The sequence below is a fragment of the Lactuca serriola genome, chromosome 9, assembly GCF_051521515.1.
Source record: "Lactuca serriola cultivar US96UC23 chromosome 9, Lser_US96UC23_V15, whole genome shotgun sequence".
NCBI classification, from domain to species: Eukaryota; Viridiplantae; Streptophyta; class Magnoliopsida; order Asterales; family Asteraceae; genus Lactuca; species Lactuca serriola.
The window spans coordinates 219,674,880-219,701,488 of record NC_136416.1 but is presented as its reverse complement, the minus strand read 5'-3'; the positions used below and the strand labels follow the sequence as shown (position 1 = coordinate 219,701,488).

At 34.4% G+C, this 26,609-nt stretch overlaps 2 protein-coding genes and 1 long non-coding RNA gene across 3 annotated transcripts; 2 read left to right on the top strand and 1 right to left on the bottom strand.

Annotated features, from left to right (window-relative positions):
- The first annotated feature begins 1,595 nt into the window (after positions 1–1,595).
- Positions 1,596–3,389, top strand: LOC145074517 (peptidoglycan-binding LysM domain-containing protein). Its single transcript, XM_079020880.1, has 3 exons — positions 1,596–2,072; positions 2,339–2,754; positions 3,174–3,389. The coding sequence occupies exons 1-2, from the start codon at positions 1,641–1,643 to the stop codon at positions 2,711–2,713; spliced, it is 807 nt and encodes a 268-aa protein (XP_078877006.1). The 5' UTR covers positions 1,596–1,640; the 3' UTR covers positions 2,714–2,754; positions 3,174–3,389.
- An 8,957-nt stretch (positions 3,390–12,346) lies between these two features.
- LOC145076843 (uncharacterized) lies at positions 12,347–17,781 on the top strand. Its single transcript, XR_013692822.1, has 4 exons — positions 12,347–12,561; positions 12,782–12,874; positions 13,025–13,108; positions 17,603–17,781. It is a non-coding gene; the product is annotated as an uncharacterized LOC145076843 (long non-coding RNA).
- Positions 17,782–18,845: 1,064 nt separating this feature from the next.
- On the bottom strand, positions 18,846–20,193 carry LOC145076578 (uncharacterized). Its single transcript, XM_079022402.1, has 3 exons — positions 19,910–20,193; positions 19,446–19,822; positions 18,846–19,324 (listed from the first exon to the last, which is right to left on the bottom strand). The coding sequence occupies exons 1-3, from the start codon at positions 20,191–20,193 to the stop codon at positions 18,846–18,848; spliced, it is 1,140 nt and encodes a 379-aa protein (XP_078878528.1).
- Between the last annotated feature and the right edge of the window lie 6,416 nt (positions 20,194–26,609).

Below are 26,609 nucleotides of genomic sequence, written 5' to 3'. Positions count from 1 at the left end.
TAATTTTAGGGTTGAGAATAGACAAAATTGCAAAAATGGTCCCTGTGGTATGCATTTTTTTTGGGTTTTAGTCCAAACCACGATTTTTTTGGATTGGTGATCCATTTGAGGTAATTTGCTTGTGATTTGGTCCTTCGATAAATTGCAAAGACTAAATTGCCCTTACCATATTTATTTTCCATATTTTTTTTCCTATAAGTATTTATATATATAAAATAAAAATAGGGGCCCATAACTCTCTCTCTCTCTGTATGTGTGTGAAAAAACAAAGCAGCAACCGGAGGTTGCTGTCCTTCGTTCCAGTCTTACTTCTTCCTTCTTTCTAGACAATACACAAACCTAAATACCCCCTGGAGAGCATCATTTCCAGCTGCACCCACTATCGGTCAAAAAACAACTCGTCGACACCCCTAATTGCTGAGTGAATCTTGAGAAAAACCCACTGGAAGTTTCCCCCATTTCGCGACTGTTTTCAACCTCCAACAAGATCCCTCATTGACCCATCTACTTCAATTAGTGATCCACAAGTTATCATTCCCGTTTTTTTTTGTCGAAATCGAGCCAAAACGACCAAGAACAACTGCCACACGTCACCGTGGTCGGCGGTACGTGCAACAAAGGCACAACTGCTCCGGTGGAAATTTTCAATTGAAATAAGATTTCCTAAGTTCTTAACATGTTGGTTTTCCATGATGTGTGTGTAGATTTTCTCCAAATCATCTCATTTAAAAAGTTGAGTTTGTAATCGGTTTCCGATTTCTCGATCATTCTGAGTTTTCATCTTCTAGGTTTTCACAGAGGTTTTTTCTTTTTATGTGATGTAGGTCTTGTATCTGATTTCTTGGTCATCCAATTACAATCCTGTACAGATTCGATATCAATGGAATTGTTATCGGGTTCCACCGTGTAGATTGGAAAAGAACACATGAAGCTACTTCAGAAACATCTCCTGTTCTTGTAGATGGATGAGCCACGTCAAAGGAGAAATATGTAGGAGGATGGTGCTCTGTTGCTGTTCCTGAGCTGATGAGTTCCCCACCTACATCAGGAGGGTGTGACGGTGGAGGTTGTGGAAGGATGCTAGTGGCGGTGAGGTTCTGAAGACCGAATACAAAAAGAAAGGGAAGCTGGTGAAGAAAGAGCATTTTGTTTTCAATGATCAACGACATAGCAGTGGAGAAGGCAAAGCATGAATCCGACAATATTTTAGGGGTTGTGTGTGTTTAGAGAGAGAGAGAGAGAGAGAGAGAGAGAGAGAGAGAGAGAGAGAGAGATGGGTCCAATATTTTTTATTAATAAAACTTAAAATTAAATAGAAATAAACATATAAAATATATCAAAAGGGTATTTTAGTCTTTTCAATTTAGCGAAGGACCAAAATCACAAGCAAACTACCTCAAAAGGACCACCAGTCAAAAAAAGTCGCAGTTTGGACTAAAACCCCAAAAAAATACATACCACGGGGACCATTTTTGCAATTTTGTCTTGAGAATATAATGTTTTATTAAGGACCAAAATGGGAATAATCAGTAGTTAAGGGACTCATCTGGTATTTTACCGAAGATTCTTAAATGGTAAAGTTTTATCCACGTAAACCACCATAACTCTCTGCTTGACACATTTCCTTTCTCTCTCTAAAAATGGGATGCTGTGGTGAAGAAGAGGAAGACATCCTCCAACCACTCCAACAACAACAAACCCCAACCCGACACTCCTCATCCTCTTCCATGGCGTCGTCAATTACCGGCGATGACTCATATACCACCATATCTCCGATGAATTCCAATTTTGCGGCTTTAATTTGTAAAGATATCCTGCGTACGATCTTCGAAAAGCTTCCGGTGGTAGATCTAGCACGGTCGGCGTGTGTATGCAGGTTGTGGAGTTCAGTAGCTTCTGATCGAGAGATTCAGGTTAGGGCTTTCAAGGCGCCGTGGAAACTGAAGGGCGTGATCGGGAATCCTAGCTCCGGTAGCTTCTGGAGAGATAATAGACTTAGCCGTTTCGCTATTTCACATCGGTTGGTTCGCAGTGACACTGTTGCTAGCCTCGCTGTCAAGTACTCCGTTCAGGTTTTCCTCAATCCCTGTCTGCGTCTGTCTTGTTAAACTTTCAATCTATTTGTTCATCAGGTTCCTCAATCTATGTGTGATAGATAATCAGGGATGAAGAATTGATTGTAATTTGAGAATGGAAATTCACTCCGTTTCTTATCTGTCACTCCATGTGTAGTGTGGAATCCGATTTTATCTCAGTCGAATTGTTACATGATGCTAATCGGAATTTTCAATCTATTTGTTCTTCGTTGATGTGATGATTAACTCTGTTTCTTCTGTAGGTTATGGACATTAAACGCTTGAACAACATGATGAGCGACCACGGGATACACTCAAGGGACAGATTGTTGATCCCTGTAAGCTCGCCAAGCCTTCTCATCAATGGCACATGCTATATAGAATTGGATGCTCATGCTAAGAGGGAAGTGGCAGTTTTGTATCTGGAAGGTAAACCTGAGAGAAGGGTGACTGGTGTGTTGAATAACGTGACCTCTGAGCAAGGAAAAAGAAGGATAATCGACTCATTGAGGAGAAGCATGCAGGTTGATGATGGTACTGCCCAGTACTACTTGTCTTTATCAAATGGTGATCCCAGAGGTGCGGTCATGGAGTTTTCTGAAGATCTTAGGTGGGAGAGGGAGGTTCGTTTTGCCTAATTTGGTCATACAATTGAAGGCTAAATGCAAGAAATAGCAAGGTACTTCAAGTTATATCTTCTTTTTTATTTCTATTTACAGCATTATACTTTCAGTTTTTGAAAAATCCAACCAATTATAGAATTGTACTTTCAATTTTAGTTTCTTATTAGGACATTTGTAAAATGCTCTGAATTTAGATGACTATGCTTTAAGTGGGTAGATTTTTGAAGTGGAAATGAAAGTAGGATGCTATAAAAAATCAAAGTACATTGCTTTTCTTGCATATTGATGTGGGAATTTAGAGATGGGGACAATGTAATTAAATAGTAACCATGTTTTTGTTCATTATTGTGACATTTTGTATTCCTTTTGTTCCATTGTTATGAATATTTGTATTTGTTTTATGTGGTGCTGACGTGGAGATATGAAATATGATGGAAGGAAATGCTGATTAATAATACCTGTGAAATTGTTGCAGAAAATGGGTTGTGATTTCTTTCAAGTGGAAACACTGGGAGTGGGACTAAAGCCAGCTGATTATATGCATCAGTTTATGTGTGTTAAATGTAAATTCTGTGATGATATTATATACTAGTAGTAAGTTTCCTGATTCGCTACTAGATGTATTGGTTTATGTTCACTTAGTAATTGTAAAGCTATATCGTATTATGTTAATCCTACATAATTTAAACTACATGATATGCTTCCTTCCCATTCCCCCATAATTCATAAAAATGTTCAATTTTTCTGAACTTGTATATATCATATGCTTTAATTTCACAACTGGAGTTCATCTTCTATTTATATTCACAGATACAACTTCGGTATTCTGTGAAAGTTTTGGGGCTCTGATCCTTTGACCTTGCAAGGGGTTACAACACCTATGACCCTATATAATTCACTGTGTTCATGATCAAGCTGTGTGCATTTTCACCACCTAAATTGTATTACTAACTTTGGTTCCTTTTGAAACTAGTATAAATTCATATTACACTCAAAATGACATGTGATCACCAACAATCCTCCCCTCCCCTATTTTAATGTAATTCTTTACTTAATACAAACAAAATAAACAACTCAAATCATGCATAAATGAAAATATTGAATCAATTGAATGTTCACTATAGTATTCTATATTTTCCAAATATTTGAGAATCGGGATGTCATAAGGATTGAAGCTGTCAACCCATTCCCATTTGAATTCATGGAGATAAAATCCACACAGGTTTACTAGCAGGGAATAACGCAACTAACTCAACTTCCATAGTTGAGTTAGTAATGCAGATTTGTTTCCTAAATGCCCAAGAAATGACTCCTCTCCTACACAAGAATATTTAACCACTCGTAGAGCAATGATTGTCCATGTATATCCAACTTGCATTAAAATATCCTATTAAAAATGAAGGATATCCAAGATAAATTAAACCATGGTTTTCCCTTTGATTATATAAATACTCGTTATATTGCTAGCAAATGTTGAGTACTTACTCATATACCCACTCAACTTTCCCACAGCTAAAAAAAGTGGAATTCTAATGTCACAATCTATCAAACTATAGAGTTCTATGCATTATAAATGCCCTTAGCAAGACAAGGAGGCCGCGTAATTTCCTTAAGATCAAACTCAATTAACTGACCTAATATGTAACCGATTAATATCAATATATCCCTATCTATTGCATGTTCATTTATCGACTATATGCTCTATGTGTGCAACCAAGTAAGTTGAGATGGATCTGTTATCGACACTAGTATGTTATCTCGTATGTATATATTACAACAAGTCAAACTAAAAAGGAAGACATTAGCTTATTCAACATTTAGTTTTTGTAGATGAAAAGCAATAACAAGCTAAAGATGTTGCAAAATGGGGATATCTTAATCAACATGTAACACCTGTATTCCCAGGTTGGTTTAGCTTACTATTTATCAGAGACCAAAGATGGAGTTTTGAGAAAAACTCTATGCCACAATCTGGTGCATGGATGCCCACGATGTGGCACAAATTAAATGGAATGCATGTTTCTCATGAGTGTCATGACGTGACAGTAGGTTGACCACGGTGTGGCAACTGTTCGGGCCCAAGCCCGTAATTTTAGGGTTTCCTACCATATTTAAGCAACATTTCCAGAGGATTAGGACATCCTCTTTAGCCTCCAACCCTGTACCTTAAACCCTAGCCTCCCTTAGAGAGTTTTGGTATTCTTGGTGCCTTGAAGAAGAAAAAGAAGGTGTTTTGGTGCATTAATCTAGCAGGCAAACTTCATCATCACCATCTTGAACACATGCTGGACCCTTGTGAGTATTCAAGTACCAAGCTTTCTAGTTGGTGCTTCTAGATCTTGGGTTCTTGTCCATTTTCTTTATAATGTGATAGTTTGAAGGAATGGATTCTGTTGAAAATTGGTTGTAAATTAGCTGTAATTTAAGCTGTCAATTAGGAGTAAATCAAGGTGTATAATTTCCATGATTACATAGTTGTCTAGATTAGTGAGATAGACTCTAGTATAAATTAAGGCCCTATACATCTTTATTTTGTGTAAACTATAGATTACAATCTTTTACATGGTATCAGAGCAGCGTTACTATTCCTGTTGTGTTCCTTTTTTTTTTTTTTTTTTTTTTTTTTTTTTTTTTTTAATTTCCTGATCTTTAGGGTTCCTGTGTTTTGTACCAAACCTTGACTATCACTCTCAAGATCCTTTCGTCTTTGCTGATAAGTGTTTTTCTCGGTTATCATACTCCTATCACAAGCATTTCTTTTATTATGTTTATTAAACAATGTATGGAACACACAACATGTTCAATCTTTCTTCCTCTCCACTTCTCTTTGCTAAAAAATTGACAAGTTTAATTATATGACTTGGTCATCTACTGTGGAGCTGTGGTTTATAAGTCAAGGTCTTGATGATCACTTGACAAAGAAATTGAAAAACATTGATGTCAAAGACCAACCCAAGTGGAAGGAGACTGATGCCTTCCTTTGTAACGCCCTCTGGATTCTATAGATCGAACGATTGTTGCTCGACACCGATCGTATCGCTCTTGCTATGAGGTTTGGCAGAAAGCAAAGAAACTTTACTCGAACGATATCAATCGTTTATACACAATAGTCTCTAATATGAAGAAAATCGGGCAAGAACAAGATATGAAGACCTATCTTGGGAACATAGAGACTATCTGACAAGAGTTCAATGAGCTGATGCCATCCTCTACCAATCTCGAATTGCAAGATGAATAACGTGGAAAATTCTTTGTGGTTCTTTCACTTGCAGGATTGCGTCCAGATCTTGATTATGTTCGTAACCAAATCTTAGCTATTCCCGGGGTTCTAAATCTTGATAATGTGTTTGAGCAACTAGTTCGTATTTTACCACCAACAAACATCACTACTGGTTCCAACATTACTGTTTCTGCAATTCTTGCTGCATCTAAGGAGGGAGGCAACCATGGTCGCGGGAATAGAAACCGGCCCCGATGCAATAATTGTAATAAGATTGGCCATATAGTTAACCAATGCTTTCAGCTTAAACAACCTAAGATAGCTAATGTTGCACATAATGAGGGAACCCCACCAGGCAATGTGTTTATCTCTGCTGCTGACTATGCAGAACTCCTAAAACTACGAGAAGATAACCAATCTCCCATTGCTTGTGTATCTCAATCATCCCCGATGGGTCCTTGGGTGATTGATTTTGGTTCTACTAAACATGTGTCTGATAACATAAATTTATTATCTAACATTACATACTCAAATATATTGTCCCATATTACCATGTTTAATGGCTCACAAACTAAAGCTACGAGCATTGGACAAGCCCAACCTATGCCTTCATTATCTCTTGATGTCCTTTTTGTACATGGTTTTCCATTCAACCTTATTTATGTTTGTAAAATAGCTAAAACCCCACCATTTAAAGTTACCTTTTTGGATGATTTGTTTCTTGTACATGATCAAAACTTTGGGAGGACGATTGGTGTAGGACGTGAGTGCCATGGGCTATACTAGCTCACACCACCATCTTCACCCACACCATGTATTACAACCGATTCTTATGCCATTATTCATCATCGTTTGGGACATCCTAGCCTTTCAAAGTTACAAAAATTGGTACCCATTATTTGCAAAGTTGTCTTCATTAGAGTGAGAGTCATGTCAGTTGGGAAAGCATATTTGTAATTCCTTTCCTAGTCGAGTCAATAAACAATATGAATCTCCTTTTACTTTAGTTCATTCGGATGTGTGGTTCCTAGTCATGTTACATCACATTTGTGTTTTAATTATTTTGTCACCTTCATTGATGATTACTCAAGGTGTACCTGGTTATTCTTAATGAAAAACATATCTAAATTATTTTCTATCATTAAGTCTTTTTGTTCTAAAATTACAACTCAATTCAGTATCCCCATATGTATCCTACGAAGTGACAACGCAAAAGAGTATTTTTCAACTCGCTTTCAATCATTCATGACCTCAGAGGGTATGTTTCATCACTCCTCATGTGCATATACCTCGCAACAAAATGGAGTGGCTGAACGGAAAATTAGACACCTGATCGAAACAACACATACTCTCCTTCTTCATAACAATGTTCCACTGCGTTTTTGGGGAGATGCCGTTCTCACAACATGCTATATAATTAATCACATGCCTTCTTCAGTGTTAAAAAATCAAATCCCTCATTCTTTATTATTTCATACTTAACCACTATTTTCCCTTCTACCTCGTGTCTTTGGTTGCACATGGTTTGTCCATGATCTCAAACCAAGAAAAGATAAACTACACACAAAGTCTCTCAAATGTATCTTCTTGGGTTATTCTCGGACACAAAGAGGTTACAAATCTTTCTCTCCTAATCTTGGACGACATCTCATTTGCGTTTATGTATCTTTCTTTGAAACTACCCCGTTCTTCAATCGTACCAACCGTAGTAAGTGCTCTCTTGATTTCACCCCGATGATCCACATAACCCACCAAAATTCTATTATGTGGATCTGATCACAGATCCAATCAATGATTCGTCACTACCCATTGATCTTATCACAAATACGCCTCCACCTTTGCATACTTACCATCGACGTCGGCCAGCCCAACCGAATGACTCTTCTTCCGATGAACATTCTCCTAAGCACATGCCTTCACCCAAGTAATTCTACATGCATCAACCTATCATGTTTTTTAATTAATGAGTTCAAACAAACTAACATCACTTCACAGATTACTAACTCAATTAACGACTTTGCGTTAACAATATTTTCCTGTGTACCAAATACGTTCACCACTCTCCATTCAGAACCAAGACAAGAGAGACCTAGTTCAATCTGAAAATTCAAAGTTATAATAATAGCAATTTACTTATTCCTTAAAATATGCATGTTAATTAAGATCATAATTAACAAACCTTTATCCATGGGCGGAGCTAGTAGGGGGGTTGCTGGATGCTTTGCACCCCTCAATCTCCTTTACAATTCAAACTATCATCCCTAATAAATAAAGAACTTTTTAACACTTGTCAATTTCTTATGCATTTAGACACATGTAATTTTGTGGTTAATTCTTAGAAATTAATTTTCACTTGTCATTTTGTGGTAATTTTTGATTTTCTTAATTAACTATCTAATTTTTAGGTTATAGAAAGTAATTAATATCTCCTTAATTTGTTTCTTTATATTTTCAAATTTTAATATGTTTCCTTTAATATATATAATTTAAAATTGACATGTTTCTTTTAAAGTTCATTGTCATTTAAGGCAAAACGGTTTATATAAAAAATAATCAAACTTTGTTGCTTTTTATTGACAAACTAAAAAAAATGTTATATGATCAAAGTATAATTATTTTTCTGTAGTTTGTTTTATTAATATAAATTGAATTATTTATTTATTCATCATTGTGTTTGTATATATATTTTGAAATTTTATTTTAAAAAATATTTAATGTTTACACTTTGATATTTATTGTTTTCTTAAAAAAATATTTAAAGTTTATATCTTCATATATAATTTTTTTAATCAACCGGGTTTCACACATAGTATTATAAATAAATAATGAACCTCTCACTAATTTGAAGCCCATGTTAGTTTTTTGTTGCTAAACCCCCTCAACCTTTTAAAATTTCAATTATTATAAAGAAAAATAATGAGACTATATTGCGACTAAAACTGAAGTACACAACTAAAATTCCACATTTATTTTAGTTTATGTCATTGATATTTTAGTTATTCTTTTCTTTTTATTCATAGCAGTGGTTTAATTAAAAAAAATATTATTTAACTTCTTTTTATATGATTTTTTTTCTTAATCATTTTGATTTCTAATTTTTTCACTATCGTCCATCTATTTTTTCCTCATACTTATTCTCCTACCACTTTTAGATAATGACAAATGTAACAAAAATTTATTAATTTTATTAAATATGACAAAAGTCATAATTTTAAGTGCGAAGAAATATGATAGGAAGAAAAAGTAAGAATAAATGAAAGATTGAGAAGGAAATAATATGAAAGTTATGTGACGACGTGATAAGCAAAATGAGAGAAAGATAAATGAAAAGTATAAGAAGAAGACTTATGGTTTGAATAACATTCCAAATTAGCTTCTCTCATTTTTCATTTCTTAGACAAAGAAATATTTTCAAACTTTTGGCCACCTTTCAAGACGAGTGATTGAAGAACATGAGAAGGATGGATACTAGAGAAGTATTTGTCGCTAGTTGTAGAGAAACGCAAAATGCAAGGAGATGGGTAGAACCAACAAAGAAGGGGAAGACCACTAACAAGAATCAAAATTTAAACCGCCGACAGATTCTAGCCGTTGTGATAGCTTGTCGAGTACCAATGAACCGAGAGTGGAGAATAGATAGGTGCACTAAGCACTACAAATAAAATGACATTTAGTGGCATACACTTTTAATGACAATTTTTTTATGCCACTATAGCATGTTTTTAATGGCATATTTTATATGCCACTATAAAATTAATAGATTTAATGACATTTAATAATATATGTGGCTAATATTAGTATTCATTAGTGGCATAAATATATTAAAATGGCACTAGAAACTTTATATTTTACGACATATATTTTTTTATATGCCCACTAAAGTTTTATTATGTGTTTTATCAATTGGTTTTGTGCCACTAAAAAAGTTGAATCCCCCTTATTGCCCTCTACGAAAGGAATCGTCATTTATTGCATATAGTTTATATATAAAATATGATGTTTCCCCAATTCTTATACCCTAATTGATCGCATTTAACATCTCATATCATACAACCAGGCCGACGGCGAGTTTGCCAAGATCAAACAGTTTTTTTTATTGGATCCTTATCCGAATTATGATGAGCAAAGTCGAAATCAAAATCAACAGGATGAGAATTAGAGCTCCTTATCGTGTTATCTCTCTTCTCTGAGCTTCTTTTGTTATAATCTTCTCAACGAGAACATTCTCGGAGATGATGATTTTCTGGATCAACTGTCCTCGAATCAGGAGCCGAAGTAAAGGCTCTTCAAGCAACAAAAGAAATATGAATATTATTAACATGAGTTCCTTGACTTTCTAGACTATACGTCGCCATCGTCAATGCCTATAAAGCAGGAAGGGAGAGAAACTGTAGCACCCGGTTCCTGGTACGTAATGTTATTTGAGTATTTCCTTTCTTTTAGCCTTGGACTCGGCGAGTCATGGGTCCGACTCGCCGAGTGGATGCGGGACCCGGGACACGTTTAAGTTGATGACTCGGCGAGTCCATATCCTGGACTCGGCGAGTCACAGCTGCTGGATGAAACCCTAAGTTTCGGGGGTTTGCACCCTATTTAAAGGGCTTATCAGCCCCAAGCCGGCCCCCATTGACCCTTAAGCCCTGTATCTCTCGTTATAAGCTATTTCTTGTGAGTTTGAAGTTAGTGTGTGTGTGTTTGAAGGCTTTGGAAGGGGAAGGAAGTGGATCCAGAAGAAGGGAAGCCATCCAAGCGTTATTTGTGTTCTTCCAGCAGTTCCTTTGAGGTATAACTCGTTTTCCCCTTGATTCTATGCTTAAAACTTCATTTGGGTCCTTCTTGGTCAAATCCCCAAGCTTGTATGTGCTTTGTATGTCGTAATAAGGCGTTTGGCCTTTGGATCTAGTCAAGATTAAGCTCCAGGGGCTCAGATCTGTTAGCTTTTTGGCCCCATATTGCTTGTTAGCCCTAGATCTACCCTTTTGAGACATTTTGAGCCCTAAAATCCATATTGGTGAATACCCACACGTAAAGTTGGAAACTTTACGTGTGAATCGTGTCCTAGAAGTCCAGATCTATGAATGGCATGGACTGGAATCGAGCAAATCGGTATATTTTAGGAGTGCATGGCGACGACTCGGCGAGTCGTTCATATGACTCGGCGAGTCTATTCGCGAGTCTCCGAGTTGTCCCCTTTTTCGTAGTGTCGAGTGACCAGTGAGTCACGGGGTGTGACTCAGTGGGTCGGAAGCTTAACCCATCTATGGAGGTACTCGGCGAGTCAATGCCCTGACTCGGCGAGTTCAAGGCAATCTCCTTAGATCAAGAACAGACTCGACGAGTCGTTCATACAACTCGGCGAGTCTTAGCATGAGTGTTCTTCGGATGAAGATGGACTGACGAGTTGTTCATACAACTCGACGAGTCGGATGAAGGACTTGAATATTGGTCATGAAGGCGAACCCGTCGAGTCGTCGCCCAACTCGACGGGTAGGATCGGGATTCAGGGCAGTCGTTTGCATAGGGACTCGGCGAGTCGGAAAGCCAACTCGGCGAGTCGAGGTCAACTGAAAGTTGACTCTGACTTTGACTTAGGGCAAAGTCAGGGGTAAAATGGTCATTTTACCCAAAGGTCAGTGAGCAGTGTTTGATTGAGTATATTGTGGGAATTGCAGCCGGAGGGTTTCCGGAGCAGCAGCAGCAGTAGTAGGTGATCAGTTCCCACACAGACCAGCAGCTATTTCGAGGTGAGTTTCCTTTCTAGTAGGAACGGGTCTAAGGCACCAAGGCCGACCCGTGTAGACGAGATGCTAGTACTAGAGTGTGGGCCGAGCCCGTATCTCTGGGTTTAGTCAAGTATGATATATGTGTTAATATGATAGAATTGCTTATACTTGTTGTCTGCGTGATACTTGTATGTTATGGGATAGCGGTTGAGTGTGGGCAGGGCCCGTATCTCTCCGAGGTTGGAGTGTGGGCTAGGCCCGTATCTCCCAGATAGCGAAGTGTGGGCAGGGCCCGTATCTTCCCGAGTGTGGGCACGACCCGTATCTCCCGGCTAGCGAAGTGTGGGCAGGGCCCGTATCTTCCCGAGTGTGGGCAAGGCCCGTAACTCCTAGCTGTACAGTGGTTGTTATATGTTGCATGGTATGTGGTATTATGGGGGAACTCACTAAGCTTTGTGCTTACAGTTTCGGTTTTGGTTTCAGGTACCTCCTCAGCTGGGGGAAAGGAGCCGGCGCGGTAGCGGCACGTCACACACACACTCTCCGGTTTCCGCATTTACGAGCTTCACTGGGACTTGTACTCTGATATTTTGATGGAATGTATGAATTGGCTTTTGGACAATGTTTTAACTTTTAATATTTTCTAAAAGTAATGTTCTTTTAAAATGAAATTTTTGGACATGAAAATTGGGTCGTTACAGAAACACCGATTTATAACTAGGATCTTTCACATCCATCAACGGCTGTGATGCACAGTTGCAATTCACCAAGATTGTCGAACTTCGATAGTTATGATTATCTAAATCAAAGGTAATTTTTTTGTGCATCGTCTTTCAGAGCTTCAAATTCAATTAGTTCAAATCTCATCAGGCAGAATCGCACTCCAGTTGGATATTTATCCTCTTTAACTGTTGAAACTAGTAAGCACTTCAACCTCCTTGTTAATTTCATTCTTTTTTTTTCAACTTGTTGTGGATTTATTATCTTAAATAGTTGATATATGTATTGGAAATTGACATTTGCTAGGAAATTTTAGTCGACATGTGTTAACATAAACTCGCTCCCAATCTATATTATGTGAAATCATTGTTTCTTGGTTAGTTATTTGAGTCATTGAAGAACGTCATTGCTTCAAAGCAGGATTTATACAGGAGAGGTAGGAATCGAGGGGCTTATGCTTCACAATTTGACCAATTACATGATGATATGATGACGATAACTACAATACACAAGGTAATGGGTGGTTCAAGCAGATCTGCATAGGGTGGTTCAAACCAAAATAAATTATGATTTATCTGTTTTTATTTTCCTTGTTATATTTTGTATAACGTCCTTTTATATCTTTGGTTGTTTTTATAACTGAAAACTATTTGTATCATTCAGACAACAGTTGCAGATTTTCTGCTCTTTGATAACCAATATCGTGTTGCTGGTGGGTATCTTGGAGCTGAACTTGCAGAGAATCTGGTGCGTCATTTTCATTTTTATGCTTACAAAATTGTAATATATTTTATGTTTATAAAAAAAATTAAAGAAGCTTTGTGTCTGCATTGATGACAATGGCAAAAGGGTAATTTTAAATATTAAATGCAAGAAATAAAAAACGAGGCAAAAAAGTAGATGGTTAGTGTCATAATTCTTTAAGCTAGATTTTTATTCACTTAACCTCTTAACTCATTATGTCCATATTAAGTAAAAAGAAACACCCCTAAGAAGAGTCTTGAAAGTGTAATGTTCTATTAAGAAAGAAAGTTAAAGTAGAATGCTATAATCTGGTGCAAGAGGGTGATCTTGCTACCATGCATCTAGACAACATACTCTACAATGAACAGGTTTACTAGAAATAACTCTCTCAGGCCTACCTTACCTGGTGAAAGAAAATGGCAAAGTTGGAATGCAGGTGTGCATAATGAAACTATGTCTTTTACATTGTATATATTAACTAGGCGAATGTCCACGCGTTGCGTGAGATATAAAAAAAATATTTTATATTAAAAATAACTAAATCATTGTTATTAACAATTAAATAATAATTTCATAAAAAATATAAAAAATGATTTTTAGTATTGTTATTGTGTTGAACTATATTATAAAAGATAAGGTTGGAATTTGAAGTTGTTTTGCATATACAAAGTTATATGATTAAAATAGAAAAATAAATAATTTTTAAAAATAAATAAATCGTTATTGTTATCTATTAAATAATAATTTCATATTAAATTAAAACGTTTATATTAAACATTATCATTATGTAGAAAATACGATAACAGAGACATCTTTTTATCTATCTTAAAATTTATCATTATGTACAACATATGATAATAGAGACAACTTTTTATCTTAAATAGTAAAAAAAATGTTTTGTATCATAAATATTACCATAATATGTAGAACATATGATAATAGTAACGCCCTTTATAATGTTAAAACTTTAAATTGTATTACATACAGGGTTGTAAAACTTGGCTAACACAACCAAATACTCGGCATGTTACTTAAACTCGACCTCCAATGGAAGCGAGTTTGCCTAACTCAACCAGAAGACACTCGAATCCTTATTAAACTCGATCCACATCTAAAAGATACGATCCAAAATCATTTTCAAAATTCTAAAATTTAATTGGCCACTTGTCGACAAAGACAATCTCACCAAAGAATACACTCAACATCCTACAAAGTTAGATGCAAGGAAGATCTCATGACTTAGTCCATTTAAAATATTTCATAATCTTTCATATTTATAGAGGAGAATACATTCTCCTGTTTACTCTTACGATCAATATGGGATGAAGACATTTTAATTAAACTCATTTCTTTATTTGCCAATAATTTCATTTTGTTAAATAAAATATTAAATAATAAAAATAAAATGTTATCCAGAAAATTTATTGTTCAATAGTTCCATTTTTCAGTAATCTTGTAAGTTGCTATAAAAAAATCAAGTTTTTATTGAATAACTTTTTGTTAAATCCTAAAATCATAAATTCGGTTAGATACTTAATATAGAAAGTTTGTATATATGTATTTTCATGATTCAAAATGTTATTATAAAATGAATTCATTTATAAAATATAATCGAGTATATATTTCGTGCTTTTAAATCAAAGTGATTTTTCAAACAATTATAATTTTATGTTTAGGTAGATTTTTTTTATATTTATATAACATTATGTAACTTATAATATTATTATAAACAAACTGAATAATCATGGGAGTTTCAAATGTATATGGTGAAAGGAAAATGCTTCATTTAACGGTCCAAATTGATCAAACTCAGACCGATTCAACTTAATATACTAAACTAAACAACGTTTTTTCTATTGAAACCCGGTTTGTATATATTTTGTGTTTTTGAATCAAATTTAATTTTCAAACAATTATATTTTTATGTTTACGTAACTTATTTATAATATTATTAGAAACAATTTGAAAAATCATGAGAGTTTCAAATGTATGTGCTGAAAGGAAAATGCTTCCTTTATCGGTCCAAATTGTTCAAACTCAGACTGATTCAACTCAATATACCAAACTACATAACGGTTTTTCAAATGAAACTCTGTTTGAACCTAAAAAAATCTTGTTCAAAACCATTTTCAGGATTCTAAAACTTAAATGGACAGTTGCCAATAAAGACAATCTCACCAATGAATACCCTCAACATCCGAAAAAGGTAGGCATAAAGAAGTTCTCATGGTTTGGTCCCTTTGAAACAATTCACAACATTTCCTATTTATAGAAGAGGAAACGTTCTCTTGATTACTCTCACCATCGATGTGGGATGAAGACATTGTAATAAAACACGCTTTCTTGTTAATAAAACATTATTCAACTTATTTAGTAAAACATCCTTTCTCTTGTTTACCCTTTCTTTATTGTTCAATAGTTCCATTTTTCTATAATCTCGTAAGTTGCTATCCAAAAAAGTAAGTTTTTATTGAATAACTTTTTGTTCAATTCTAAAATCATAAATTCAGTTAGGTACTTAATATAGAAAGCTTGTTTATATGTATTTTCAAGATTCAAAAGTTCATTATAAAAAGAATTCATTTATAAAATATAATTTGCGTATATATTTCGTGCTTTTGATCAAATCGAATTTTCAAACAATTATAATTTTATTTTTGGGTAGATGTTTTTTTATATTTATATAACATTATGTAACTTTTTTAAAATATCATTGAAAACAATTTGAAAAATCATGGGAGTTTCAAATGTATGTAGTGAAAGGAAAATGCTTCTTTTATGGTCCAAATAGATCAAACTCGGACCGATTCAACTAAATATACAAAACTACATATTTTTTTCTAGTGAAACCCGGTTTGTATATATTTCGTGCTTTTGAATCTAAGTTATTTTTCAAACAGTTATAATTTTAGGTTTAGGTAGATGCTTTTTTATATTAATATAAAATTATGTAACTTATTTATAATATTATTAGAAATAATTTGAAAAATCATGGGAGTTCCAAATGTTTGTTGTGAAAGGAAAATGATTCCTTTATCGGTCCAAATTGATCCAGCTCCGGTTCAACTCAATATACCCAACTACAAAAAAAATTCTAACTGAAACACGGTTTAAACCTGAAAAAACTCGGTTCAAAACCATTTTTGGAATTCTAAAAGTTAACTGGACACTTGCCAATATAGACAATCTCACCAAATAATACCTTCAAAATCCTACAAAGGTAGGCATGAGGAAGTTCTCATGGTTTGGTCCCTTTGAAACATTTCACAACCTTTCCTATTTATAGAAGAAGAAACATTCTCTTGTTTACTCTCACCATCGATGTGAGATGAAGATATTGTAATAAAACACCATTTTTTGTTTATAGAACATTATTTAACTTATTTATAGTATTATTGTTAAGAAATTGAAAAGTCATAGGAGTTTCAAATGAATGTGGTGAAAGGAAGTTAAAAAATGGGGTTTCAAATGCATGAGATTCAAGAAAAAATGTTAGCTTTATAAGTATGTATGATAGTGTCAATAGATAGTGTGATCCACAAGTTTTTTTTTTGGTTGATTTTTGAAGATTCCATCAAATCCACATTAGATAATGACACGGGTTCTTGAAATCCCGAGAGATTAATTTAAATGTCTGCTGGAAAAAGATTGGACTTTATTTAATATTTTTTAAATGAAAGATTTGATCAGAAGGTATAATTGTCATTTTACCAATATAAACATCATTTTAGCTTGAAATTTTCTCCATTTTTTCCATTTCTTTGACAGTTACAACAGAGGAGCCTACTTGTTTCTACCATCCTATATAATGTACACGCATAGCACTAAACAACAATGTGATGTAGTTAAAAGAACACTAAAGAAGCAATTGTAACTTGTCTTTTAGGGTTTGTACTAAATTTATAAAATTCCCTTTTCTTTTCTAAATTCATTTCATGATTTTCATTTTTATATACATTTCAGATACTTAATATACTTAATACCAAAAAATGGAGGGTAGTTTTTGGTGTTATAGACAGAATTTGGGCTAGTGGAGGAAACTAGTTGACTTAGTTGATCGTCATGATGTAAATTTTTTTTTAATTTTTTTTATAATTATATATTTTTCATTAAAGATACTAAAAGTTTAATAAATTTTATGATTTAGGTTTATTTAGGGTGGATGTTTGAAAGGTAATATTATCACTTTTTTGTCCTAAAAGAGTCGGTATTTGATATTTAAGAGTCAAATGTGTAACTTTATAAAAATTTACTAAACTTGCTCCATATAGATGTTGCTAAGCATGCAGAAGTTTTAGAACCAAGCTTTTTTCACACTATTGATTAAACTGTAAAACAACTATATGTCAGGTATGTACTAAAATATCCATATATATCTTGCAGCCTGGATATTATCAAAATTACCGTAATATCTCATGTCTTGTGTTTAAGGAGGTAAATAATATGCTAATGAAATTATAAAAAACTTTTGACATTTTCATTTTTTGTATTTGACAGAGAATTGCTAGTGTTGGTTCTATATAAGGTTATTGAAGATAACATGAAGTTTGAGAATAAATTCAACTGCAATGAAGTTAAAAAAAAAGTTGTTTGTTTAGTTGTTTTTTATATTTAGTGTCTATGTAGTTGTATATTTAAATTAATTTGGCATTGATGTATAACAATGAAATTTTTATTATTTTTCATGAATTATAATTTAATTAGCTTTTTTTCTTATTATATTATAACAAAAGATTTGTTGATATTAGTAGTATAATTTTAAAATCACATTAGTGTTAAGGACACAAAATATGTGTAATAAATTTTTTTATTATATTGTGGCGGCTAAAAAAGTGCCACTAAAAGAACATAAATTTTAGAAATGAGTCAGTATTTACCGGCACATAATATATGCCACAAAAAACTTATTTTCTATAGTGACAAATAACTAAGTGCCACTAAAGTCCCAAAATGTTGCAGCGTCAAAACCGAAAAATGCCACTAAAGGGTTTTAGTGGGAGCGTTTCTAGTGACACTTCTTATTTGTGTCGTAGATTCTCCAAGTGGCCTTTAGTGGCATTTTTTGGGTTTTTAGTGACATTTTTTATGTGCCACTAAATGACATATTTTTTTGTAGCGAAGGCTGGTTAAAACAAGTTTCTGTTTTTAAAATAGCCGGTTATTTTTAATTTCGCTTTCAGTTAAAACCTAATTACCTGGTTGATTTTTTTTTTGTAGTGAAAGTAAGTTAAAGTAACAGGTATTTTCGGTTACGAAAATCGGAAAACTCATGGTAAAAAACTGATTCACACTTTCCTAAAAACCTATATTGAACTGGTGGTTCGGTTTTAGTTGAACTTGTTATACAAAAACTGAACTGGTTAGACTACTAGGTGTGGACAACATGTTATCACATGTTACCACACCCAAAAGGTGCCATGTCAGCATCCTACTCATACATGGTGTTATAACACCCAATGTGGAAATGGACAACATCTAATAACATGTGATAACACTAATTATTTTCTATTTTATTTTTTTATTTTTTTTGATGTTTTGTTTTATGTATTTCGAATTGTTTTTTTTATTTAACGCGTTATATTTGAAACGTAAAAATAAAATTTTAATAAATCTTAAATTAAAAACAACATAAAAAAAATTACAACAAAACACAAACACATTTAAAAATCTAAAAAAAACAAAAAAAAACAAAAAAACAAAAAAAAAAAAAATGATAAAACCTACATTTTTTGCCCTAAAACTATTCATCTTCATCTTCGTGACCAATATAGATGTAATCCGCCAAGTCTTCACGAAGTTGCTTGTGTTTTCGCTGATCTTGAATATCAACCACTCTATATAAATATTCTGATGTCCCTGGTTGAAATTGCACATGTCTTGGTTCCGTAGGCGAATACGTTGCAATATTGCGTCCTTTATCTTCGACAACCATGTTATGCATTATGATACATGCATACATGATATATCGTAGAGTATCTAACTCATAAGGTCTCGCTGCATGTTCAACTATGTGCCATTTTGATTTCAAAACCTTAAAAGCACGTTCAATGTCCTTACGTGCTCCTTCTTGTCGTCTCTTGAAATATTTGTCTCTTGGATCTATTGGGTGTCGAAACGCCTTCACAAACGTGGAATATTGTGGATATATTCCGTCTGTAAGATAATACCCAAACTTATATTCATTTCCATTCACTGTGAAAGGAGCATCCGGGGCTTTTCCTGACAAAAGGTCGTCAAATATTGGTGATTGATCGAGAACGTTGACGTCGTTGTTAGAACCCGCAACCCCGAAAAAAGCATGCAAAATCCATAAATCTTGTGAAGCAACGACCTCTAATACCAACGAAGGCGCTCCATGATGACCGCTCGAATACTGGCCTTTCCACGCCACGGAGCAATTTCTCCATTTGCCAGTGTGTGCAGTCAATGCTCCCAAGCATACCCGGAAAACCATGTCTTTCTTCATGCGCCGCATATAGTTGTTGCATATCATGCAACGAAGGTTTGCGCAAGTATTGGTCACCGAAGGTTTCGACAACACCTCCTGCCAATAAATACAAACTTTCTCGTGCGGTCCTCTCAGACATTCTCATATAATCGTCAACAGAATCGGGCGACTCCCCTATTGCCATAAGTTTAATTGCAGCTACACATTTTTGCAACCCTGTGAAGCCTCGTTTGCCTCTAGCATCATATCTCATTTGGAAAAATTCATACCTAATTAAATATTAAACATGCAAAAGTTTTATTTATTTTATCTAAAAGTGACATTTTGTAAATTATAAAAGACGAGTCAAATGATACCTTGCTTCCATAGCGTTGGCTATCATTTGGAAAACATTTTTTCGCAAACGAAATCTTCTTTTGAAATCGCTTGGCTGGTAGACACAATTTTCCGCAAAGTAATCGTTAACTAGACGTCTATGCCCTTCCTCACGATCTCTATTTAACGCCGCACGTCGCGTGAGTGGTGGAGCTGGATCTGGCTGTAGTACGTTATCCATATAATACTGGTACATCATAGTCACGTACAAATCGTCATCGTCGTTATCATCATTGAACGGATGAGCCGGATCAAGACGATTCATATTTTCAGCTTTGAAATATTGAAAGAATTATGTTGTTGAGAGAGATTTATGTTTTTTGTAGTTAAAAATGATATAAGTTGTATATATTTTATAGTGTAATTTTTTTTTTTAATATTACCGTTTGAAAAACGGTCGAAAATTCAACCGTTTGATTTATTCAACGCGTTATAGCCCGTGATCGTGATAACATATGGTAACATAACGCGTAATAACGACTACCCGGGGCGGTGTTCCCCCGTTATGACGCTGCCACATCAGATAACGCCTGAATGGCGTTGCCCACACCCAAGAGACTTATGGAAAAACCAATCCAGTTTTTTGTACGGAAAGTGGTGTACTTTCTGGAAAATTTCAAAGACCAACAAAAATAATAATCACATCTTTGATGATATTGTTAGGTGTTTTGGCTTTTTTAGCTATTTTTTATACTCGATTTCCATGTTACACGTCCTTATAATTTGTTAAAACCGTTGTTGATTTGGTATTTTTTTTTTTTTCTGTTATTGTTAATGTTTGTGTCTTTATTCACTTCCTTTTTTGTTTTCTCAAATTCCATGTTACACTTTCTTATAACTGTATGATTTGGTTGAATCTAAAATACTATGGATGTCCATCTTAAACACATATATGTACCAAATTTGACATAATCTCTACATTTTTTCCAAATAAAAGGAAGTATATATATGGACACGTACCTTTTGTACATCAATTCACTACTACAACTCACTAATATTCTCATCCCTTGTTTAAACGGGGCTGTGTAAATTAAATTGACACAAAACAAGATTTCTTTCTTAACCATTTTGTATCAGCCATGAATATTCGAATCATTCCTTCATGATTACATAATTAACCAGAGTTCGATTCGAGTCACAATATCTATTATATATATAATATATATCTATTATATCATTTCCATGCATGCATGGGACACACAGTGTAGATACGATCCATAACACCCTGACGCTAATATTAATGTAGGACCAGATTCTTCAACACCCTTCTGCCTTTTCTCTTTCGATTCATCACCTTCTTTTTCATCGACTTCATCTTCTTCATGCACATCCCCACCGGAGCCACCTTCCTCAGCCTGCTGCTTCCCTTTTAGTTTCTTACCATCAATTAATTCGACACAACTAGCTTCTTTAAACTGGTGCATCATTTCATTCAACGCTTCATCACTAGATAATTCCTCATGCTGCATGCATGATCAAACTCAAAGAAAGAACAAAATCCCAGATATATAAAGCCCATGCAATTTAATTCTACATGCATCAACCTATCAAGTTTTTTAATTAATAAGTTAAAAAAACTAACATGTATCACCTCACAGATTACTGACTCAATTAACGACTTTGCTTTAACAATATTTTCTTGTGGACCAAATACGTTCACTACTCTCCATTCAGAACCAAGAGAAGAGAGACCTGGTTCAATCTGAAAATTCAAAGTTATAATAGTAATAGCAATTTACTTATTCCTTAAAATATGCATGTTAATTAAGATCATAATTAATTAACAAACCTTTATCCATGCACCAGACTCCATTTCCATCCTCAACAGATTACTGCTGTAGTTGCCATGGACATGATTAACCTATATAAACATATACAATAATATATATACACGAATTGAAGCCTTCATATAAAGATCTTATCATTAATGATTTTCTTGTTTTTGATTCAGTTAAGTGTATATTTATAATCATGCACCTTGTGGACAGGGATGGTGATGTTGTCTCCATAAATGATTGGTGGCATCAGAATTACTGGAAAAATCAAGCTACTATATGTCTACAAAAGATGAATTAATCACAATATTTGCAATTATATATAAGTATCAAATGAAAAATAATCATCGTAGTTTTTTTTTTGTTTCTTTCAATAACCTTTAGGGTTTTATCTAGGATGAGTTCTTCAGCAGATGTAATTTCTTCAGTAGTACCCAGAATATCCAGAAATGAATGCCTGAGAAGATTGGATTCAGCATCCGCTAGTATCCCAATTGTGGCTTTTGAGACTCTTTGAATCTCCTTCATCCCTTCAAAATCGTCCCCAAAGACTGTAACAAGCTGTGAAAAAGAGTAATATATACAGAATTTTCAGCGAAAATGATTTCTATATTTGTAACAGATATGAGATACGTAGAATGTGATCACGTACTTCTTTATTACGAATCCTATATACTTTTCTATCAAGTTTGGCCTCTGAAGCATCTGTCTGAGTTACTTGGTGAGCTTTCCGAGTATTATCTTCATATTGAAAATTAGAGAAGTAAAAACATTGATTACAACTAATTAACAGCTTTCTTGATAATGAAATCAAAACAGATAGGTAATTTTAATCAAATTACTGATACAAAAAGACAACAAGAACACACCGCAGCAGAAATCTTGTGAGAATTGAACGAAGTTCTCCAAGAACCCTTATAAGCAAAAAAGGAACAAAACATCGATCAAATTCTTAAACGTGGAAATTACAAGACAAAAACAAAAGAAATGGAGCTGATATTATACAGTTTCGTAATGATAATGAAATCCTTACCGAAAACTTTCATATAGCAGAGATCATTTAGTGGATGATCATCATGTTTCAGAAACAGCTCTGTAGATAAACGAAGATTTAGATTTGGTTCTTCAACTTTGGCCTTCGCAAATTTGTCTCTTCTTGGATTTCGATTCATTTTGTTGCACACTTCGAACGATTGTAGAAAGAAGACGATCAGAAAAAATGAAAATGATTTTTATTTTTCGGTTGCATGAAGTGATTTACAGGTTTTTGTACGAAGGGTTTCAAGTAAAGAAGAAGAGAAGCGGGAAATTCTGTCATTAATAGACATGAGTTTGTACTTTTAAGTCCTTTGAGATATAAGTTATTTACAATTAGGCCCTGTATTTGTTGTATAACGAAGAGGTGTTCAAGTTCAGATTCTTCTAATCGAATATAATTGGAATTTGGAAAAATTGCGTTAAAGCAATAACCAACAATTAGGGATGGCAAAAAAGCCCGAACCCGATGGGGAAACCCGAAACCCGATCATTTCGGGTCGGGTAACGGGTCATTATCGGGTTCGGGACAGGGAGTGGGTTATCCTCGCCCCGCCCCGACCCGCCCCGCCCCGATTATATATATATATATATATATATATATATATATATATATAATGTTCAAAAATTTTTGCGGTTAATTGTACGCCTTCAAATATAAAATACTTATTGTGGATAATTTTTTTAGTTATTAACAATCTGGTGTTAATGATCATTTTTATGTGTTTTGACGTATTAACAAAAACTTAAATCAAATAATTTTTAATATAACGTCCAGTTTATTTTATTAAAGTGATGCATCATGTTTTTAATTTAAAAGAGTTGTTAGAACATGTATATTTTATAAGACATTGGGGTACCCTAAAAGAGAATAAAGATTTCGTTATCAATTGTTGTAAACCCGATAAGATACCCGAAGCCCGACGGGGAAACCCGAAACCCAATGGAGCGCCCCGATAAGATACCCGAAAGTTATCGGGGCGGGTTTGGGAATCCATGCCCCGCCCCGAACCCGCCCCATTGCCATTCCTACCAACAATATGACGCGAGATATGAAAAATTATTCTTTAAGAACGTTAAAAAAATATATTTTAATCCCTAATTTACGAATCAACTACTATTAATTATTGGGATTTTCTAAATTATTACCATAATTAAATGTGAAATGCATTAATTATGGATTATTAATGAATTTTATATTTAATTATGATAATATTTCTTATAATTAATATGCTTAACATTTAATTATGATAATAATTATGATTAATTAATACTTCTTATATGCCTTAGGACACATATTAGAAAATCCCTTAATTATTTGAAATAAAAAGCATTTTACAAAAGTTAGCAAGATGCATTTACATTCGTGAAACTAATTTTATGTCATATCTCCAAAATAACATAATTTATATATTGGCTCAAAAGTACCTAATATTAATCAAATGCAAAATATAGGAATAAGTGCTCAACAAATTTTCACGGTTTGCCGAATTTCTTTTTATATTTTCATTTAATTAGTATTGTTTGACATCTTTTCGTAGGGGTGTGCAAAATAAAATTGAAAATACCGAAACCAAAAAAACAAAACATTTGAAAAACCAATGGTTTGGTTTTTGTTTTTAGAAAAACCGATTTTTTAGGTTCGGTTTGGTTTTTCAGTATCTCGAAAGCAAAAAACACCAAACCGAACCAAAATACACAAAATGACGTCGTTTTATATATAAATATCATACCATTAATAAAGTAATCCATAAAATAATAAAAATTAATATTCTATGGTGTAGGTGAAACGCATATATGATAGGAGATGTTAGAGGGTTAAAAGTCTTGAAAGATTCAAATCACATACATCTTATATCAATTGTAAGATTCAAAAGTGGAGATTTTTTTTGATACTATAGAATGAAGAAAATAATTAACTCAATCATCACATGATTGATTATTTGTAAATGAGAACACATATAGGTTTGGTTGTCAGTTTTAAAAGTTTAGACTTGGTTCATTGGGTTCGGCTGTCGGTTTCACATGAAAGAAAATAATTAACTCACCCATCATATTTTCATTTATTAGACTTGGCTCATTGGGTTCGGCTGTCAGTTTCAAAAGTTTCAGGTTAGGCATAGTATTCATACTTTTCATTTATTAGACTCGGCTCATTGGGTTCGGCTGTCAGTTTCAATAGTTTCAGGTCAGGCATAGTATTCATATTGGAAATTATGATCAGGGATCCCTTTATCAACCGACATCTACCTCAGAGATTCCCCCTGAAATATTTTTCAAATACAAAAGTTCAGTATCTTCCCCCGAATTAGTAAATTAGTCAGGATTCCTTGGCACATAGTACAAAGGCATTCCAGGATGACTACAATACAAGTCATGAGCGATAGCGAAACCAAGCTGGATAAGCTTTTTTATGTCGAAAGCCCTAAAACTAGCTATCTTATAGCAGACAACTAAGGCAAAGCCTACTCAACTAATCTCATAAGTTAATACAACAAGTGATAGTAACACATGATCTATAGAAAACAAGAATAAGTCAAACTGGAATCAACTGATTCCAGGTTATCATTCATAAAACCGATCAGGAGAGTATTTATACATCAACAAAATAAAGAGGTAAAGTAGAGTCCTTCCAGGAACTAGGTACTAATAAGATAAGCATAACTAGCTAAACAAGTAAATAAATACGATTTTCTTCACTTCCCCTCAAGATGGAACGTGAAGATCGTGAACGCCCATCTTGCCTAGTAGTAAACGAAAACCCTCAATCCCAAGAGGTTTAGTAAAATGATCAACAAGTTGATCTTTAGTGTGGATAGCAGCTGGAAAAATTTCTCACGCCTCAACTCTCTCACGGACGAATTAACAGTTCATCTCAACATGTTTAGTATGTTTGTGGAAAACCGGATTTTTGGTGATATGACAAGTAACTTGATTACCGCAATGAAGACGAGTTGCACCTGTGTGGGGAGCTTCAAGATATAGTAACCAACAAAGCCACAAAATTTCACTAAAGTAGTGACCATGGACCGATACTCTGCTTCAGCAGAAGAACAGGATACCACATATTGACTTCTTTGTTTTCCAAGAAATGGAGGCACCGCCAAGAGTAATGAAATAACCAGCGTTGCGTGAAAAGACAACCAAGCCAATTTAAGTCACAATATGCATCCAAGGTTAAATTCCCATTCGTGGGAAAGAAAATACCCTGACCATGTCTAGTTTTGAGATATCGCAACATACAGAGAGCAACATTCCAATGTGTTTCGTGAGGAGCGAAACAAATTGGCTAAGCATGTTGACTGCAAAGGTAAAGTCGAGTCGTGTGACTTACAGATAAGAAGACGACCAATGAGCCACCTGTACTTTCAAACATCGGTCAAAAGAAAATACCCTGACCAGGTGTAGTTTTGAGATATCGCAACACACGGAGAGCAACATTCCAATGTGTTTCGTGAGGAGCGGAAACAAATTGGCTAAGCATGCTGACTCCAAAGGTAAAGTCGAGTCGTGTGACTTGCAGATATAGAAGACGACCAATGAGCCTCCTGTACTTTCCAACATCGGTCAAAAGAGAATCATCTTCGGTAGTCAGACGGATGTTTCGCTCCATAGGAAAAGCACTTGGTCTACAACCTTCATACAACTATCAACCAATATATCAAGGGTATGTTTCCGTTGACAGAGAACCATTCCATCCGTCATTGGGTGACTTAAATGCTAAGGGAGTACTTCAACGGTCCCAAATCTTTGATACTGAACTTGCTATTAAGAAAAGCTTTGACTTTAGTAATCTACTGGTCATCATTTTTCCAGAAGAATGACGTCATCAACATAGATAAGGGATGATATATAAATGTCCATTTGTTTG

What these genes read in the sequence shown, in the direction of transcription:
- LOC145076578 (XM_079022402.1), bottom strand. Translation starts at nt 20,193, where the DNA reads ATGAATCGTCTTGATCCGGCTCATCCGTTCAATGATGATAACGACGAT. An exon ending in GCCAACGCTATGGAAGCAAG is followed by an intron (nt 19,823 to 19,909) that starts GTATCATTTGAC and finishes ATATTTAATTAG; the next exon opens with GTATGAATTTTTCCAAATGA. An exon ending in ATCATGGAGCGCCTTCGTTG is followed by an intron (nt 19,325 to 19,445) that starts GTATTAGAGGTC and finishes ACCTTTTGTCAG; the next exon opens with GAAAAGCCCCGGATGCTCCT.
- LOC145074517 (XM_079020880.1), top strand. Translation starts at nt 1,641, where the DNA reads ATGGGATGCTGTGGTGAAGAAGAGGAAGACATCCTCCAACCACTCCAA. An exon ending in CTGTCAAGTACTCCGTTCAG is followed by an intron (nt 2,073 to 2,338) that starts GTTTTCCTCAAT and finishes TTTCTTCTGTAG; the next exon opens with GTTATGGACATTAAACGCTT.